Consider the following 20715-nt stretch of genomic DNA (forward strand, 5'->3'; position numbering starts at 1 on the left):
CTTAGACCAGGGTGGTAGCAGTAGAGGTGGTGAGAAGTGGTCAAATTATGGAAATATTTTGGAGAAAGAACCGGAATAGTTGGCTGATTGATTGATTTTTTGTGTGTGTTATGTGTGTGTGTGTGTGTGTGTGTGTGTGTAAATGTGTGAGAGAGAAAGGAGGGAGGGAGAGTGAGCAAGATAGAGCAACAGAACACGGTGGGGTTGAGAAGTCAGTGGAAAGTCTCTTGGGGGAGCCATTTTGAATTGGTGTGGGGGATGGGGAGAGTGAAAACCAAAATCTTGATTTTCATGTTAAGTCAGGATGCCTATTAGATCCCCAAGTAGTGATGTCTAATATATAAATCTTAGAGTTGAATAGAGAATCTTAAGGCTCCTATAATAAAGTACCACAAACTGTGCAACTTACCAGAAATGTGTCTCACAGTTCTTAAGGCTAGAAGTCTCAAATCAAAGCATCAGGAAAGTTAGTTCTTTCTAGAGATTCTGAGGGGGAAAATCTGTCCCTTGCCTCTCCTTAGTTTCTGGTGGTGGCTGTAATCTCTGGCATTCCTTGGCTTGCAGCTGCACCACTCCAATCTCTGCCTTTTTTTTTTTTTTTTTTTTTTTTTTTTTTTTTTTTTGAGACAGAGTCTGGCTCTGTTGCCCAGGCTGGTGTGCAGTGGCCCGATCTCAGCTTACTGCAAGCTCAGCCTCCTGGGTTCACACCATTCTCCTGACTCAGCCTCCCAAGTAGCTGGGACTACAGGCACCCGCCACCACACCTGGCTAATTTTTTGTATTTTTCGTAGAGACGGTGTTTCACCATGTTAGCCAGGATGGTCTCGATCTCCTGACCTCATAATCTGCCCACCTCGGCCTCCCAAAGTGCTGGGATTACAGATGTGAACCACTGCTCCCGGATTTCTGCCTGTTTTTTACATATCCTTCTCCCTGTGTGTCTGTGTTTTCACATGGTGCTCTCTTCTAAGGACACTAGTCGTGTTGGATGAGGGGCCCACCCTACTCCAGTGCTGCATGACCTCATCTTAACTAACTACATCTGCAATAACACTATTTCCAAACAAGGCCACAGTCTGAGGTAACAGGGGCTAATGCTTCAGTATATATTTTTGAGGGACACAATTCAACCCATAACAAGTAGGAAGCCCAGGTAGAAGATATACATTGGGGAATTATTAGCGTTTAAGGTTTTAAAGACATAGGCTGGATGAGAATGGCCAGTGTCTGAGTGAGACAGAAAAAAGAAGTACAAGTACAGAGCTTTGACATCCTCCAGTGTTTAGAAATTAAAAGGAACAGCAAAGGAGACTTTGGAGGAATGGTCTGTGAAGTAGGAGAGAAACCAGAAAAGCATCATGGCCTAGAGGTTCTGTGAAGAGAGTGATTACAAGAGGGATGAAGGATCAACTGCATAAAGTGCTGCTGAAAAATCCAGTAAGAGGGAGGATTGACTAATGCATTTAACAACATGGGGTAATTATTAGTGCCTATCTCACAGAGCTGTTAGGAGGATATAAAGTTAACACTCCACAAACACTCAGAAAAATATTTTGGCACACAGTAAAAATGCAGTAAGCACTCACTCTTATTTTAGGAGTGGGATAATGTAGGTCAGTTCACATTCTGCTATGTGAACTTTTGGGTCTAACCAAGTAGGTACATTAGAACAGCAGAGCATAATGGTTAAAAAGCATGAACTGTGGACAACCTACCTGGGCTTGACTTTGGGCTTTACTACTTACTAGCTGTGTAACCTTATGCAAGTTGCTCCATCTCTCCTTGCCTCAGTTTCTTGAGTTATAAAATGAGTATAACAACAGTACCTACCTCATAGAGTTCTTGTGAAGATTAAATATTTTATAATGTTAAAGTGCTAAATGAGTGCCTATCACATAGAAAGTGCTGTAGAAGGGATTTTTATTTTATTATTATTTAAATGAGAACATTAATTTACTTGAATGAATTGTGTCAAAATTGTTCTGAGCAAGCTGTATTGGTACGCTGATGGCATTGTTTTTTTCACACACACACAAAAAAACACACTGTTTTGTGATTGTTAAAGGGCTTTGGTTATATGAACTTGGGAGGTGCTGGAATACCCTGTCTTGAATATAAGATTAAGGAGTTTTGTGGATTGAATTGGGGCCCAACTTGATTTAACAATGTTTATGTAGCTACATACTGCCTAATTTTACTCTCTGTCTAGGAGAATATGTCGTCATGACAACCCACTTCCATCTCAAGCGAAAAATTGGCTACTTTGTGATCCAGACCTACTTGCCATGTATCATGACTGTCATTCTGTCACAAGTGTCGTTCTGGCTCAACAGAGAGTCTGTTCCTGCCCGTACAGTCTTTGGTGAGTGATAATTTATGGAGCGTAAGGGAAAGTCTTACCATGCAGAGTCACAGTGGAGGTGAGAAAGGTGGAAGAATGATTCCTGGAGAGAATGGGAGAAATGCCTGTGCCTAGCAGGAGTAAATGAATCATCAGACCATGGGGTTTTAGACGACAGAATTCTTAAAGAGGAAGTTAGAATAAAAAGACTGTTGGACCAGTAAGATACTGAAATGCTTCCCATTTCAGTCCTGCTTGCCCCAAAAGCTGGAGAGGGAATTATCCTTTAGTGAAAAAGAGAGGAATTTAGTGCACAGAGTGGAGAAGTCAAAGGGTTAGAAACCAAACTGTCTGAACAGAGTATTGGATTGGGGACTTTGTTAAGATCCGCTTTTTTTGGTATGAGTGTTTGACTTTGTGGCTTCTTCTCTAGCCTTTTTGAAAGTATGAATTATCTGATATTGTGTAAAAGCCACACAAAGTTTAAATGATTTCTTAATAGTACCTACAATCAAAGGCATTTTCTTCATCATGAGTATACTGATGTCTAGGAAGACATTTGCATATCATTAGCACTTTTTCCTCACAGACTTAAAACATATAAAACATTTCTTGCCTATTTTTCCCACTGTTGGAGATAAATATTTTAATTTTTTCAGCTACTAAACTGCCTCCATGGCAATGGTACCTTGAGTGTACTTGGTATCCACACAGAAGGTGTTTCTGCCACTATCCTGAAGTTTTACTGGGTAGTGAAATAAAAAGTAAATTATATTTTGGAAGAAGCAGCATTGTAGGTCAGGTATTGTAGGAGATATTAGTGGAGAAAGAGAAAGAGTGACCCGTAAAGTAGGAAAAAGAAAGAATAATCAAAAGGATGTGATATTATGGAAGTCAAGTGAGGAAAGTATTTCAAGAAGCAGAGAATACTCATGTGGGTTGAATTGTACTGAGTTTACATGAGATGCAGACAGAAACTGTCCGTTGGGTATTGTGATATACTTGGCTGTTAGTGATCTTGGAAAGAACAGTTCTAGTGAAGTGGAGGGAGCAAAAGCTGTATGAGAGTGGGTTAAATATGCTCACTTTGGGAAATATAACAAACGAGATACCCTGAAAAAGCTTCCTTTATAAAATCCTAGAAAAGCTAGATAAAACATAGAAACCATTCTTTTTTAATTTTCTTTCTTTTCTTTCTTTCTTTCTTTCTTTCTTTCTTTCTTTCTTTCTTTCTTTCTTTCTTTCTTTCTTTCTTCCTTCCTTCCTTCCTTCCTTCCTTCCTTCCTTCCTTCCTTCCTTCCTTTCTTTCTTTCTTTCTTTCTTTCTTTCTTTTTCTTTCTTTCTTTCCTTCTTTCTTTTTTTCCCTCCCTCCCTCCCTCCCTCCCTCCCTTCCTTCCTCCCTCCCTTCCTTCCTTCCTTCTTTTCCTTCCTTCTTTCTTTTTTTTTTTTTTCAGACAGAGTTTCACTCTTGTCGCCTAGGCTGGAGTGCAATAGAGCATTCTTGGCTCACTGCAACCCCCACCTCTCAGGTTCAAGCAATTCTCCTGCCTCAACTTCCTGAGTAGCTGGGATTACAGGCACCCGCCACCATGCCTGGCTAATTTTTTTTTTTTTTTTTGTATTTTTAGTAGAGACAGGGTTTCAACATGTTGGCCAGGCTGATCTCCAACTCCTGACTTCAGATGATCTGCCCGCCTCAACCTCCCAAAGCGCTGGGATTACAGGTGTGAGCCACAGCACCCAGCCGAAACCATTCTTTTAAGCTAATGTCTTGACGTGAGCTTAAAAGAAATTAAAGGAAATACACAGGGGCCCAAACGAAAGAAGAAACTGAAAATGGAGTGTTAATCACATGAACTGGTACTATTATGGCAGGAAGATAAGCAGATGGACTCCTGGTCTTGGTAAACAAGAGTTTGACTTTTAAATTTATATAAGAAAGACATTTACAACTAAGATTGTGGTAGGCGGAATAATGGTCCCCGAAGATACCCATATTCTAGTTCCTGGAACTTGGGAGTGTGATCTATACAGCAAAAATAAATTTGTGGTTGTGATTAAATAAAAGATCTTGAGATGGAGAGATTATTCTGAATTATCTGGAATGGGGCCTAAATGCAATCACAATATCCTTACAAGAATCAGGTAGAGGGAGATTTGACTGTGGAGGAGAAAGCAGTGTGATGACAGAAGGAGGAAAGATTTGAGCATGCTCTGCTGTTGGATTTGAAGAAAGAGGAAGGGGATCATGAGTGAAGGAATCTGTCATATAGCTGTAGAAGCTGAAAAAGATAATAGATTATTCCTTTAGAGCCTCCAGAGGGAGTGCAACCCTGCTAACACCTTGACACTGGACCAGTGAAACTAATTTCAGACTTCTAGCATCAAGAATTGTAAGAAGACATTTAGTTGTTTTAAGCAACTAAATTTGTGATAATTTGTTACATAAACCAAAGGAAATTAATACAAGGACACTTCCCATAAATTCAATATCATTGAAGAGTTATGCTTGCAATGCAAGAGAGTACTAGAAAAATACACTTACCAGTGCAGAGAGACAATAAAGAAGCATGTTTCTTTTGGCCTGGGCTTTGTGTGAAATATGAGATTCCTTGATAATTCATTTGCTAATTCAAACTTGGCCTCACGTTAATTTAGAATTTATATTTACATTAATTGCATTGATGTGAGAACCTGCAAGTTAAAATGTTAATGTAAAAAGTGATTGCAGAATTTTTTATGTAAGAAAAAAAGCAAGAATAGCCAATATATCCTTCTAAAAAAGAACGAAGTAGAGAGACTGGGAGTGGCAGCTCATGCCTATAATCCCAGCACTTTGAGAGGCTGAAGTGGGAGTACTGCTTGAGCCCAGGAGTTCAAGACCAGCCTGGGCAACATAGGGAGACCTCATCTTAAATTCTTTCTTTTTAATTAGCCAGATGTGGTGGCACATCCCTGTGGTCCCAGCTACTTGGGAGGCTGAGGTGAGAGGATTGCTTGGGCCTGGGAGGTTGAGGCTGCCATGAGCCACGATCATGCCACTGCACTCCAGCCTGGCTGACAGAGTGAGACCCTGTCTCAAAAGATTTTTAAAGAAAATAAGAAAGCCTAAAATACAGCCATATATATGGAAACTTGATTTATGATAAATATGGCACTGCAGAGAATTAATTTGAGATTGATCATGGATTTAAATATAAAAGTTAAAAATATGATTCACTTAGAAGAAAATATAAGGCAATATCTGTGCACCCTTTGGTAGACAGAAATTCCTTAGTTCACAAAAACATAATAACAATAAGGAAAAGAACTAATAAATTGGACTTAATCAAAATTAAAAATTTCTTCTCATCAAAGGATAACATTAAGATAATGAAATGGCAAGCTATAGCCTGAGATAAAGCACACTGTATCTGTGCAGACCTAAAACATATATTTTGAAATATTTATATATTCTGAAAATATAAAAAGCTCCTAAAATTCAATAATAAAAGGTCAAAGAATCCAATTTTTAAAATGGGCAAAAGATGTGAACAGATACTTCACCGAAGAATATATACAAATGCCCATAATCATGTAAAAGGATCCTTAACATCATTTTTTTTTTTGAATTAAGGAAATGTAAACGAAAACCTCATGGTGACATCACTTTAAATACTAGAATGGCTAAAATAAGCACTGACTGTATGAAATGGTAACAGTGGCTTATTCGTCAAACAATACATTTAGAATAAAATACTGGAACATAATGTAATATATATCTGTTGAGATGGGGATATATGGAGATAAAATGTTCCAAGGACTTTCACTATCAGAGAAAAGTGTTAAAGTATCAATTAACGTTATTTATTTTATTTTATTTTTTGAGGCGAGTCTTGCCCTGTTACCCAGGCTAGAGTGCAGTGGTTCCATCTCAGCTCACTGCAACCTCCACCTCCTGGATTCAAGCAATTCTCCTGCATCAGCCTCCCAAGTAGCTGGGACTACAGGCATGCGCCACTATGCCTGGTTAATTTTTGTATTTTTAGTTGAGAGGGGTTTTCACCATGTTGGCCAGGCTGGTCTCAAACTCCTGACCTTGTGATCCACCCGCCTCAGCCTCCCAAAGGGCTGGGATTCCAGGCAGGAGCCACCATGCCCGGCCTAAAGTTATTTTATTTTATTTTTTAAGTCAAGGATGCATGCTGACTGAAACTCTCATACATCTGCTGGGAAAGTTAAATGGTAAAATTACTTTAGAAAACAGTTTGGCAATGCCATATAAAGTTAAACATATGCTTACTATATAATCCTGTAATTCCATTCTTTAGGTATGACCAAGAGAAATGAAAGCATATACTCACACACACTTATATGTAAATCATCCCAGTATCTTTATTCACAATAGTTAAATACTGGAAACAATTCAGATATCCATTACTGGATGAATGAATAAACAAATTAGGTAGATTGCATTGGGAGTTATACCTGATATAAATGACGAGTTGATGGGTGCTGACGAGTTGATGGGTGCAGCACACCAACATGGCACAAGTATACATATGTAACAAACCTGCATGTTATGCACATGTACCCTAGAACTTAAAGTATAATAAAAAAAAAATTAGGTAATATCAATACAATGGAATGCTGCTGTGAAATTAACAGGAACAACCCACAGATAGATGCAACAACATGAATAAACCTAAAAATATGCTGAGTGGAGGAAGCCAGACACAATTGAGTACATACCGTAAAATATTTATACGAAACTCTAAGAGAAAAATCTAATCCATAGAAAATGAAAGCACATCAGTGGTTACCTAAGACCAAGGAGGGGATGGTATGGGCACAAAGGAATCTTTGGGGAGATGGGAGTATTCTATAGATGATACTTACGAGAAAGGGCAGAAAGGGGTATCACCAGATGGTAGATGTCTCAAAGGAGCACAGGTTACAACAACACTGTGATCTGGTAATGGTCTAAGAAGTGCTAGACATCAAAGAAAATACGGATTGTACCTCTTGAGCTCTTGATTCTGAATTATCAACCACATTTTGAGAACCAAAACAGTGTATTCAAGAGGAGAGTCAGGTTTCAGTTAAGGCCAAAAGGGGTTTATGCATTCAGAGAAGAGGTTGAGAAAATAGGTGGACTCACTAAGTCATAGAGTGGCAGAGTTAGGCAGTAAGAAGAGTTTGTGATAAAAGGTTCATAAGGGTATGGGTGGTAGGGTCAGATAGGACTTTGTAAAACAGAATTAAGCCTGACTGAAAGTGAATTAACAAATATCCTTGCCCTTGTGGTGGTGTCTGAGGTAAACAGATATATGAAATGTGATTAATTCTGATTATTTCCTAAGGGGAGAATGGGTACTCATTTTGAATGCTGTAGTCTGAAATACCTAAATTTTTTATCCTTAGGACCTAACTCTGTATAAGGCACAAAACAGACAGTTAGCAATGTTGGAGAAAAGAAGACAATAAGAGCTACATTCATCATCATAATAATATATTTAATAATTACTGCAAGAAAAGTACGTTATTAACTCTGATGGGAACAAATATGGTATAGTGGGCTACTTGGCTGTGCCTGAGAATTAAAGTCCTTTCCACTCATCACAGATGTGGTTTGGTATAAGAGATACATGTCATCACGTAAGTGCACTAGAAGTGCTCAAAGGAGACGAGGGAGGACAGTCAGTTCTATCTGAGCCTTTTCAGAAATATTTTTCTAGTCTTGAAAGAGAAGCACTGGTGACAGGCTGAATATCTTTTAAAATGCCAAGAATCTCTTTGTCCATCCATGAAGTGTACCATAGGCTTGATTGAGGGCCCTACCAGCTCTGACTAGCTAAGAGCTTTCAAAAAGTTGACGGTTTTAATTAAGCCCTAGAGACTAGAACTCTAGAAATCTCTACTGAGATATGGCACAGAAACACTTATGTTGCAATACAGTTCTCTCCATCTAAGCACTAGCAGCACACTGCTATGAATGTGTCAGAGTGGACAACTGCATTTGCTAATAACCATTAATGAAGTAGCTTGTTTCTCCCATTAAGTAACTCCTTGCTTGATATGATATGAAGGTTTTCAAGGCCTGGATCCATTCTCAGAGACTACCAGGTTACAGATTCAGAGTTTGTTAATAAGTATTAGCTATGTGGCAGATTCCTTACATGGCTTAAAATGTGTTTTGACTAATCACCCTTGATTACTCCCCGCCTAGTTGGTGCAAAGGTACTCCTTTAGGGTATTTCTGTTGAAATTGTAGAGTCTTTTGCAGTCTGGATTTTCATTTATATAGCAAATATATAAGTAAGGTACTACAGCAGACCAAGATAGAAAAGGAAGCCCCAGAGGCTTCAGCACACATGGTTGACCCTCTGGGTAAAGTTAATGGACACAGTGCCTTCTCTGCTTGATTTCGCATATAGCCTCTTTCGCCTCATTAGGAATTCATTCCATGTCCCGCTTGCCCCAGGCTAAGGAGGCTCACTTTCTGCATCCTCTTCAGCATGCCAATGCTCAGAAAGACATTCTGACCATTTCCCCTTCCTCAAGTTTGAATGACTTTGTACATCTACTGCTTTATCAAAATCCTGGGGGACAGAGACAGTAGGGAATATTCATAAATGAGCAAAATGGAGACACAGAGAGAATAAAGAAATTGCCTAAGATACAAAGCAAGTAAGTGGGAGCACTCAGAACATCTAACTTCTAATGTAGTACTCATTGAGACTAGGAACACATTGCTAGCAATTGTAAAATTATTATGATAATATTGTTGTTAACACTAATTATACTATTATAATTAATTATATAGTATGACAACACTATTGTTCAAACAACAGTAAAGACAATAGTCATGTTAATTACAGAAGCTACTATTTATGGAATGATTACTCTGTGTCAGGTATACTATAGACTATATATATATATATATATATATAATCTTCAATCCCCAACAAATCTCTGTATTATCTGGTGTTATCACCCCCCTTTTACACATGATAAACTGAGGCTGTCTGGGGTAAAACACCTTATTCAAGGTCATATTACTAGTAAGTGAGGTTGCCCAGTTTTCAGCCTAGTTCATTCTGACTCTAAAGCTTATACTGTTAATCACAATTTTATATATATATATATATTCACATGCATAACTAAAATATGAAAAGATTAGAAAAAACGTAAAATATAATTTAAACGTAAATAAAATTTAGCCTTGAATTTAGAATAACATTCCCCCCAAAAAAGAATCAATTGATCTAAAGACAAGCTTGGATTTGGCAAAAACTCCCGAGAAACAGATTTCAGAATAGTTTTCATCGTTCACAAAGCCCAGTAGGGACCTAGGGTGTGATGCAGCTACAGAACCACTTTCCACAATAGTTTGCTGCATTATCAGAAGAGTGTCCAAAATTAAGGAAGTAAGCATCCTACTGAATTCTGACCATGTCTTGAGTCTTGGGCTCAGTTCTAGGCTATTCAGGAAAAAAAAAAAGCCAGGATAAGAAAGGAAGTAAACAAGAAAAGGAGTTCATGAGGTGAACATGAATCTCCATGTTCATTCTGAAGATGAGTAGTTTCGCAAGGAACCATAGCCCTTTTTAAGTCTTTGAAGGCCGGTTCTGTAGAGTAAGGAGCAGATTTTTTTCCTTGAATGGCCACAGAAGAAACTCCAAGATCGGTCTGTGGGCCAGTAGCTAGAAGAAGCCAGATTTCAGTTTGTGAGCTAGTTTTTCTCTAATTAAAATGCTCTCTTACAATGAAATGGGCTACCTGCTCTTCAATGGAAATATTTAAGCAGAAGCTAGAGGACAACAATTAAATGTAATCCATTGCAGATGCCTATATAGTCTTCTGCCAAGTGGGATGGGCTGGTTACTAGGTGGACCCATCAGATTTGATAGTCTGGTGTTTTTTTTGTTTTTTTTTTTTAATTTAATTTTATTTTAAAAGGGCCATTTTGAGTGGGGTAAAGCTTCTTCTTTCAAATAGGTAATCAGTGATTTCATCAAATAAGTTCTCAAAGTCTTTCAGTTGCAACTGGTTCTCATCTTTTCTCTCCTCAGGTGTCACCACCGTGCTTACCATGACCACCTTGAGTATCAGTGCCAGAAATTCCTTACCTAAAGTGGCATATGCGACGGCCATGGACTGGTTCATAGCCGTCTGTTATGCCTTTGTGTTTTCTGCACTGATTGAATTTGCCACTGTCAACTATTTCACCAAGCGGAGTTGGGCTTGGGAAGGCAAGAAAGTACCAGAGGCCCTGGAGATGAAGGTGAGATATAGCAAAAGAGGAACTGAGAAGCACCCCCTGAGAGACCTGTATTGGGACCAGGAGTGGGCAGTCTATAGCCTGCAAGAACTGGGCAGGGCTATGTGCTATTCACTGGGGTCATCAATCCAATTCTCAACTGGAGTGCTTCTTGGCAACCTGGCATGTTGTCTAAGGGCAAAGAAAAGAGGGCAGGTATCATGGAGAATTGATGTCTTGTGGTGAAGGATCAAACCTAAATGTGATGCTGCTAGATTCAAGGGGGACCCATTGGTACTTACAAAGTCGCTCAAAGGCTTGGACTCTATCTTCAACCCAGAGTACAATCTCTAAGGCCACCTCTGCCCCTCTTTCCAGTATATTCAAATTATAGTCAAAACAAAATGATCATTTTTCCTTCTGTGTCTGCTTATTTTGTATTCTGTACCTGAGATGCTGTTTGTTTTTTCCCCTGCCTGCTAAAGACCTACTCATTCTTTAAGACTCAACTGAAATGTTACTTTCTCCATAGAGCCTTTCTGGAATCATTCACAGATTTACCTTTTCTTGAGGCATGGGTGATTCTGATATTAAAATAATTTATTTGTATTAGTTTTTGCCTTCCTCTCACTAGACTTGAACATTTTGAGGGCAGGGGCTTGTCTACATCTTATTTCTAGCTAGCCAATATCCTTGCATAGCATCTGACTCACAGTAAAAGCTGAATAAATGTTGACTGGATTGGTGCATTGATGGGAATGAAGAAGAGAGATTAAAATCATTAAACCAACTACATTGATAGGAATAAAACGTGAACACAGTGAAATCAAGATTGTTGTCCCTGGCTGCTTTAAATAAGTTCAGGTCGCTAGAACTAGGTGAAGATTATCAAAATATGCTAAGAGGAACTGGCAAATGTGATCTCAGGACCATCCTGGTACTCCTCAAATAATCATGGAGAAGAGAAATGGTAATGATTTTTCAAATTGGGAGAAAATATGTATTGCATAGAGTATAGATTGATGAGTTGGCAAAATTTTTGAATAATTTTTACTTATTTAGATAAAATTTATTAACTCCTTGCTATAAATTATGAAGAAATAAGTGTAGTTCTACTTCCTTAATCTACTCTATCTACCATAGGATTTTTTTCGTTGGTTTTATTGTACTTAATCTAGTTGTTACCTTTGTACCCTTAAAATATATTTATTCCTCTATAACCTGGTTTATCAGCTAGGAACAGGGTCTGTTAGCCCCCCACCCACGATGAATATAAGGAAATCAGTACACCCCTACTCCTACCTCTCCTTCTCTCTACCAGTTCCTGTCATCTCCTTACTTCTGTTTGCTATACTACTATTGCTCCATTATTACGTTTTATAACACTTATATCCTTCCATGCTATTGTAAATCTTATAATTGTTCAGTCATAGTTCTACATTTAAATGGGTTCTTTTCTTAAAATCGTCCTTGTATCTATCATTTCTGTTCATTGTATATTTACATCAATTCCTTTTTTTAACTTTTAAGTTCAGGGGTACAAGTGCAGGTTTGTTATATAGGTAAGCTTATGTCATATGGGTTGGCTGTATGCTGTACAGATTATTTTATCACACAGATATTAGGCCTAGTATTCATGAGTTATTTTTAATGATCCTCTCCCTCCTTCTTCCCCCCACTTTCCCAAAGGCCCCAGTATGTGTTGTTTCCCTCTATGTGTCCATATGATCTCATCATTTAGCTAACTTCTATACATTTCTTTAAGATGGTCTCATGGGAACCATATTTTCTTCTGTTTTGAATGTATAAAATCAATGTCTATTGTGTTTATACTTAAATAATAGTTGAGCTGTTGTACAATCCATGGGTCACATTCTCTTTCTCTGATGACTCCGTTAAGACATTAATTACAATACTCAATTGGTCATTTTCTTCCTTTTGTAACAAAGTTTGTATTAGTACCATGATAGTTAGTCTTCAATTATTACTTGAAGTTGCATTAGAGAAATTTTTTACTACCCTTGTTATGTATGGAAGTATCATTTGGGGGAGTAACTGAGAGAGTTGGCAGGATAGTAATGAGTAGCTGAGAATGAGTAGTAGAGAGTAGTTTGAGCATCACTTGTTGTCTATATAATCTCTTATGAGTAGTCTTCCCTGGAGTTGTGATTCTACTTCTGACTAGTAAGAACTTTCCCTTGTTCACAGGAAATCCCTCTATGTTGATACAGGTGTCTGTGTGCATGTCTCTGTGTGTGTTTGTGTATGTGCTTGTGCACGTGTATACGTGTATAGTGTTATATTCTTTAATCTTCCAGTCTCTGTCTCCTCTGCCACTAAGTGGTAGTCAGAGTTCCGGGATGTTCTCATTACCAGCCTGAAAACTGATTTTATTTCAAAACAGGGATTGTTTCTTTCCTTTGTCAGGTCATGCCACACACTTTTGGGACACTATCCTTGACCAGAAATCTGGAGCAGCAGGTATCCTCAGTGTCATCTTCACCCTGATCTGATTTTCACTGCACTTCACTTTCACTTTCACTTCACTTAGGAGCCCTTACTTTTTGGGATTAAGGTTATAAAAGCTATTAAGTTTCACCAAAGATAGAGTTTTGGTTTTTATTTCTCATCTTACTGTTTTTGGTTGGTTCCAGAGAGGAAAAGTGAACAAAGATATCTTACTCTGACATATTAAACTGGAAGTTCCCTAAAATATATTATTAAACAGATAGATATTTTAGGAGCAGTTAGCAACAATCAGTGATATACAGCTTGAGTTCACTAATAAAAAATTATATCAAACTAACCTCATGGGCATTTATCAACAGTTTATTGGACTAGTGGACCAGAAAATGTCATAGATTTTAATAAAACATTTGACTAACTTTTTAAAAATTATACCTCCATGAAGAAAAGGAAGCAGGCTGGGTGTGGTGGTGGCAGATTGCTTTAGCTCAGGAATTTGAGACCAGCCTGGGCAACATGGTAAAATACCATCTCAAAAAAAAATTAATAATTATCTGGGCGTGGGTGCACATGTCTGTAGTCCCAACTAGTCAGGAGGCTGAGGTGGGAGGATCAGCTGAGCTCGGGAAGTTTGGACTACAGTGAGCCAAAATCGCACCACTGCACTCCAGCCTGGGCAACAGAGTGAGACGATGTCAAATTAAAAAAAGAAGAGAGAGAGGAGAGAGAGAGACAGATAAAGGAAAGAAGGAAAGAAGGAAAGAAGGAAGGAAGGTGAAAAAATAGTACAATTAGGCTGATGTAGTTGGTTGACCAATTCAAATCAAATAGAATTAACTGATGGCGCTGGGTGCAGTGGCTCACACCTGTAATCCCAACACTTTGGGAGGCCAAAGCAGGCATATCACTTGAGGTCAGGAGTTCAAGACCAGCCTGGCCAACATGGTGGAACCCCATCTCTACAAAAGTACAAAAAATAGCCGGGCATGATGGCATACTACTTGGGAGGCTGAGACAGGAGAATCACTTGAACCCGGGAGGTGGAGGTTGCAGTAAGTCGAGATTGTGCCACTGCACTCCAGCCTGGGCAACAGGGAGAGGCTCTGTCTATAAATAAATAAATAAATAAATAAATAAACAAATAAATAAACTGATGGAATGACAGACACCAAACTGAATGGAGGTCCCTGCGGATACGCTACAGGACTTTGTCTTTGACCCTGCTTTTTATTTTTCTTTTTTTTTTTGATTTATCTTATTATTATTATTATTATTATTATTATTATTATTATACTTTAAGTTCTAGGGTACATGTGCATAACATGCAGGTTTGTTACATATGTATACTTGTGCCATGTTGGTGTGCTGCACCCATCAACTCATCAGCACCAATCAACTCGTCATTTACATCAGGTAAAACTCCCAATGCAATCCCTCCCCCCTCTCCCCTCCCCGTGATAGGCCCCGGTGTGTGATGTTCCCCTTCCCGAGTCCAAGTGATCTCATTGTTCAGTTCCCACCTATGAGTGAGAACATGCAGTGTTTGGTTTTCTGTTCTTGCGATAGTTTGCTGAGAATGATGGTTTCCAGCTGCATCCATGTCCCTACAAAGGACACAAACTCATCCTTTTTTATGGCTGCATAGTATTCCATGGTGTATATGTGCCACATTTTCTTAATCCAGTCTGTCACTGATGGACATTTGGGTTGATTCCAAGTCTTTGCTATTGTGAACAGTGCCGCAATAAACATACGTGTGCGTGTGTCTTTATAGCAGCATGATTTATAATCCTTTGGGTATATACCCAGTAATGGGATGGCTGGGTCATATGATACTTCTAGTTCTAGATCCTTGAGGAATCACCATACTGTTGCTTTTTCAAATGTTGTTATTAATGACTCAGATGAAGACATATAGGGTAGAAGACTCAAATTTATAAGCTGGTATTAATGAATATTGGTTGGGGAATGAGTATTTTCTGAATTAGGAATCAAATAGGATTTCTAATTTGAAAGGACAAGCTTAAATTAAAATATTAACATTTGCTAAATCAAATATAAATTCTTACACATAGGTACAAAAATAGATATGGGATTAAAAAGCTTAACAATTAAACATTGAAAATAAAATGCTAGGATGTGAAGAAAATGCAAACTAATGTACACCTACTTTGTGGTACAACTCTTGAAAAGCTCAATTTGATTTGGGTCTGAGTTAAGAATCACCTAGAACTAGTGAGGGGATAAGCCCTTTTTATTTTGTGCTGTTGGGCCCATAATTAGAGTACACTGTTCCAGTTTGGTTACTACACTAGAGGAGGGACAAATGCCTCAGGGGGATGATTATTGCTATTTTCAGATACCTGCAAGGCTTCCATGATGTTTTATAAAAAATGAGACATATTTTTTTTTATGGCCAGCAAGAGGAGTGGAAGTGGTTTGAAGACAGAGAGAGGACTCAAATAGATTGTTAGAAACTCTAGAGCTAGACATCAGAAATGATGACCATTTCTCCATTTAAAAAGTGCTAAAACTTTAAATAGAGAGAACAAAAAGAATATTATAAAACTATTTTGCAAAGATAGTGATCTGTCTTCCTCTTTAGTCTCTCTCTATGGTCAGTCCCTTTAAGTTATCTCAAGAAGCATATTATGAGAATTGAAAAAAAGTATGGAATGCACAAAAATGGATCTCTAATGTACAGGTGCTATGCTTTGTCTGCACTGCTACAATGTGGAGCAACTAATAGTGAGATCAACAGAAAAAAACTTGAGGTGCATTGGAAGTGAAAATATTAGAATTTAATAATAACTAATTTTCTTTTTTCTTCCATTAGAGAGACATATTAAACCTTTTTGCTTCCTAAAGCTAGAATGGGTGAGCATAAAACAGTTTTAAAATAATATAACTGATTTTAAAATTTATTTGTAATCTGTATTATGATCAGGCATTATATAAAATGTGAGAGGAAACATTATAAAGGAAAAAAAGAAGATATGGAAATAAAACCTCATTTTCTAATGAAGATAACTCACTACCCTGTAACCGCACTCTAGAAAATAGATGAACTGTGGATTTTTGATGATCAACCACATGTTTTTATCACTGCTTCCTTTGAAGATTCCGCTAAAATAAAATAAAACAGGTATAAAACCACAAGGTGAGCAGGACAAGGGATGTCAGTCAGACAAGAGATATTAACACATCTATAGAAGAATGAACATGGATGGAGGTTGTAACAACTGATTTATCAAACTGCAGTAAAACATAACCCTGGAGAAATTCAGTGTTAAGAAGCGCTAAATACAATAGAGAACAAAACAAAAGTCTGTGTACAGAGTAGTTGAGACTCCAGAGCCTGCTCAATATGTGAAATGTCTCTAGCCAGATGTATACTCTCCAGGAAAAAACAGCAGGGTTGCTCTTCTAAAGAAACTGAGCATCCCCAGAGGAAAATTTTTGCATACTAACATTTTGAAGTACCGCCTCAAAATGACCTACTTTACCTAATCATCCTAAATCACAGCCCACCAATCAACAAGCTCGGGTTAGCTACATGAGCAAACAGACATCTTCTCTGTTGCCAAATAATACTGGGATATCAAGGATCACCAATTAAAAGTTTGCAATGTGAAAGAGAATAGCAAAGATTAAAACAAAAACAAACAGGCAAACAAACTAAAAAGGAACACCTCACCTTGAAGGGAGGGGACAAACATAATTTAGGAAATTAAAGAGAATGTAAGAAAAACAAAACTTTTACTTTAGATTTGTAAATATATAATATTAATAAAATAAGAACAGGATGCTATACAAAAAGAAATTAGAGAATAAGGAAGAGGTATTGAAATTAAAAAGAATTGCCAAAATAAAAATTTCAATAGAGAAGTAGGAAAATAAATTAAAGGAAATCAATCTATAAGTAGGGCATTAAAAAAAGAATGTGAAAGGAAAAGTAAGAGATCTAGGAATGAAACCAGGAAGTTCATCCAAATTTAAAAAGAAAAATTATATCAAGTATCTTTCCCAACCACAATAGTATGAAACTAGAAAGCAATAAAGAGAATAATTTTGGATAATTCACAAATACATGGAAATTAAACAACATTCTCCTGAACAACCAATAAGTCAAAGGAGAAATTAAAAGGGAAATTTAATGTATCTTGAGAAAAAAATAGGCATACAATGTACCAAAACTTATGAGATGCAGCCAAAGCAGTTCTAAGAAGAAGGAAGGTTATAGCAAGAAACACCTACATCAAAAAAGAATAAAGATCTCAAATAAGCAATCTAACTTTATGCCTTGAGGAACCAGAAAAAGAAGAACTAAGCCCAAAGTTACTAGAAAGAAGCAAAGAATAAAGATCAGAGCAGAAATACATGAAATCAGGAATTTAAAAAACAATAGAAAAGATCATTAAAACTAAGACGTGTTTTTTTTCAAAAGATAAACAAAATAGACAAACCTTTAGACTAAGAAAAAAGAGAGAAGACTCAAATACAAAGAATAAAAAATGAAAGAGGAGATGTTAACAACTGATATCACAGAAAAACAAAGGATCATAACAGATTACTATAAACAATTATATGCCAACAAACTGATAATCTAGAAGTAATAGATAAATTCCTAGACATACATCACCTGCTAAGACTTAATCATGAGGAAATGGAATATTTGAACAGACCAATAATTAGTAAGGAGCTGAATCAGTAACAAAAAGTCTCCCATCAAAGAAAAGCCCAGGACCTGATGCCTTCACTGCTGAATTCTACCAAGCACTTAAAGAAGAACTAATACCCATCATTCTCAAATCCTTCCAAAAAAATGAAAAGGGAATACTTCCAAACTCATTTTATATGGCCAGCATTACCCTCATACCAAAGACAGGCAAATATACTACAAGAAAAGAAAATTACAGGTCAATATCCCCAATGAACAAAATAGATGTAAAAATCCTCAACAAAATTCTAGCAAACCAAAGTTAACAGTACATTAAAAGAATGATTCCCCAGAACTTCTTAATAAATAAATATATGTGTGTATATGTGTGTGTGTGTGTGTGTGTGTGTGTGTGTGTGTGTAATGGCTGTAAGGGTTAAATCGTAAACTTAAAAAAAATTATTCACCTTGACCAAGTGGGATTTATCCCATAGTATAACATGTGCAAATATATAAATATGCTACACCACATTAACAGAATGAAGTCCAAAACCAGTTCGTCATCTCAATAGATGCAGAAAAAGCATTTGACAAAATTCAACATTCTTTCATGATAAAAGAAAAACCTGTCAACTAATTAGATATACAAGAAATGTACCTCATCACAATAAAGGCCATATATGACAAACCCACAGCTAACATTATACTCAATGGTAAAAAGTTAAAAGCTTTTTCTCTAAGTTAGTAACAAGACAAGCATGTCCACTCTCACCACAGTATTGGAAGACCTAACCAGAGCAATTCAACAAGAGAAAGAAATAAAAGGTATCCAAATTGGAAAGGAAGAAGTCAAATTGTCCCTGCATATGGATGCCTGATCTTATATAGAGAAAACCCTAAAGACCCTACAAAACAAACAAACAAACAAACAAAAACCTGTTAGAACAGATGTGATGGCAGGCTCCTGTAGTCCCACCTACTTGGGAAGCTGAGGCAGGAGAATGTTGTGAACCCGGGAGGTGGAGCTTGCAGCAAGCTGAGATCTGCCACCACACTCCATCCCAGCCTGAGCGACAGAGCAAGACTCCGTCTCAAAAAAAAAACAAAAACAAAAACAAAAAACAAAAAAAGAAAAGAAAAGAAAAAAAGTTGAACTCACAGAAGCAGAAGGTAGAATGGTGGTTTGGTGGTTACTGGGGACTGGAAGTCAAGGGTAGTTGTTGTAGTAAAATACAAAATTTTACTTAGATAAGAATAAGTTCAAGAGACCTATTGTACAACAAGGTGACTGTAGTTAATAGCAATGTTCTGTACTCTTGAAGACTGCTAAGAGTAGATTTTAAATGTTCTAATCACAGAAAATGATAACTGTGTGAGGCAATGCATATGTTAATTAGCTCAATATGGCCATTCCATAACGTACACATATTTCAAAACATCATTTTGTACATGATAAATATATGCAATTTCATCTGTCAATTAAAAATGAATGAATAGAAATAAAAATTATAAAAAGTGAAGTACTAAAGTGACAACTGCGCAGCAGGCAAATTTGCAAAGGAACCAGTCCAGTTTGCAGATGGATACTAGAGGGATTTATATAGTCATTTATAATGTTATCACCACTGGTTATTGATAGAACTAAAAATTTTGCTATAATTGTAGTAGAGGATTCAGGAAGGGTTACATTTGTGAAATAAATCATTATTTATCATGAAAAGACAACTGGTAGTAAGCAAAACTGGTAGCAGTATAAATATATTGTATAAAAGTATAGAAATAACTATTAGAAGTATTAATATCACCTAAGAGAATTAAAAATAAACACCTACAAGGGGCTGGACAATGGGTTTGGGTGCATTGGGGTAAGGGTTTCTTGATTTTAATAAGTTATCAACTTCAATTTTTTAAACTATGTCCATTACTACTTTAAGTTATTCAACATCAAAAATAATAAAAGGAAAGTTAAGTGAAAAAACAAATCTCAACATTTAAAAAGAGGAAAATTATTCTTAGAACCATTTGCAAAATTTATATAACTTCTTGTATAAATTTTGCAAAAAAATAGTAATGCTTGGACCCTCTTTTTTTGTTTTCAAATGGTGCTGGGAAAATTGGCTAGCCATAAGTAGAAAGCTGAAAATGGATCCTTTCCTTACTCATTATACGAAAATTAATTCAAGATGGATTAGAGACTTAAATGTTAGACCTAAAACCACAAAAACCCTAGAAGAAAACCTAGGTAATACCATTCAGGACATAGGCATGGGCAAGGACTTCATGTCTAAAACACCAAAAGCAACGGCAACAAAAGCCAAAATTGACAAATGGGATCTTATTAAACTAAAGAGCTTCTGCACAGCAAAAGAAACTACCATCAGAGTGAACAGGAAACCTGCAGAATGGGAGAAAATTTTTGCAATCTACTCATCTGACAAAGGGCTAATATCCAGAACCTATAAAGAACTCAATCAAATTTACAAGAAAAAAACAAACAACCCCATCAAAAAGTGGGCAAAGGATATGAACAGACACTTCTCAAAAGAAGACATTCATACAGCCAACAGACACATGAAAAACTGCTCATCATCACTCGCCATCAGAGAAATGCAAATCAAAACCACAATGAGATATCATCTCACACCAGTTAGAATGGCAATTAATAAAAAATCAGGAAAGAACAGGTGCTGGAGAGGCTGTGGAGAAATAGAAACACTTTTACACTGTTGGTGGGACTGTAAACTAGTTCAACCATTGTGGAAAACAGTGTGGCGATTCCTCAAGGATCTAGAACTCGAAACACCATTAGATGCAGCCATCCCATTACTGGGGATATACCCAAAGGATTATAAGTCATGCTGCTGTAAAGACACATGCACACGTATGTTTATTGCAGCACTATTCACAATAGCAAAGACTTGGAATCAACCCAAATGTCCATCAGTGACAGACTGGATTAAGAAAATGTGGCACATATACACCATGGAATACTATGCAGCCATAAAA

General features: G+C 37.1%; 1 protein-coding gene across 4 annotated transcripts in view; it reads left to right on the forward strand.

The window, feature by feature from the left end:
• The window catches only part of LOC105495877 (gamma-aminobutyric acid type A receptor subunit alpha3), a 284992-nt gene that overhangs the window by 252901 nt on the left and 11376 nt on the right, over window positions 1–20715 (forward strand). For all 4 annotated transcript variants that reach the window (XM_071089115.1, XM_011765764.2, XM_011765765.3 and 1 more), the window contains 2 exons: window positions 2210–2362; window positions 10396–10607. In XM_071089115.1, the coding sequence (XP_070945216.1) occupies window positions 2210–2362; window positions 10396–10607 (365 nt within the window). The remainder of the gene's footprint in view (window positions 1–2209; window positions 2363–10395; window positions 10608–20715) is intronic.

This window comes from Macaca nemestrina, chromosome X, assembly GCF_043159975.1.
Source record: "Macaca nemestrina isolate mMacNem1 chromosome X, mMacNem.hap1, whole genome shotgun sequence".
In the NCBI taxonomy this organism is placed as follows: domain Eukaryota; kingdom Metazoa; phylum Chordata; class Mammalia; order Primates; family Cercopithecidae; genus Macaca; species Macaca nemestrina.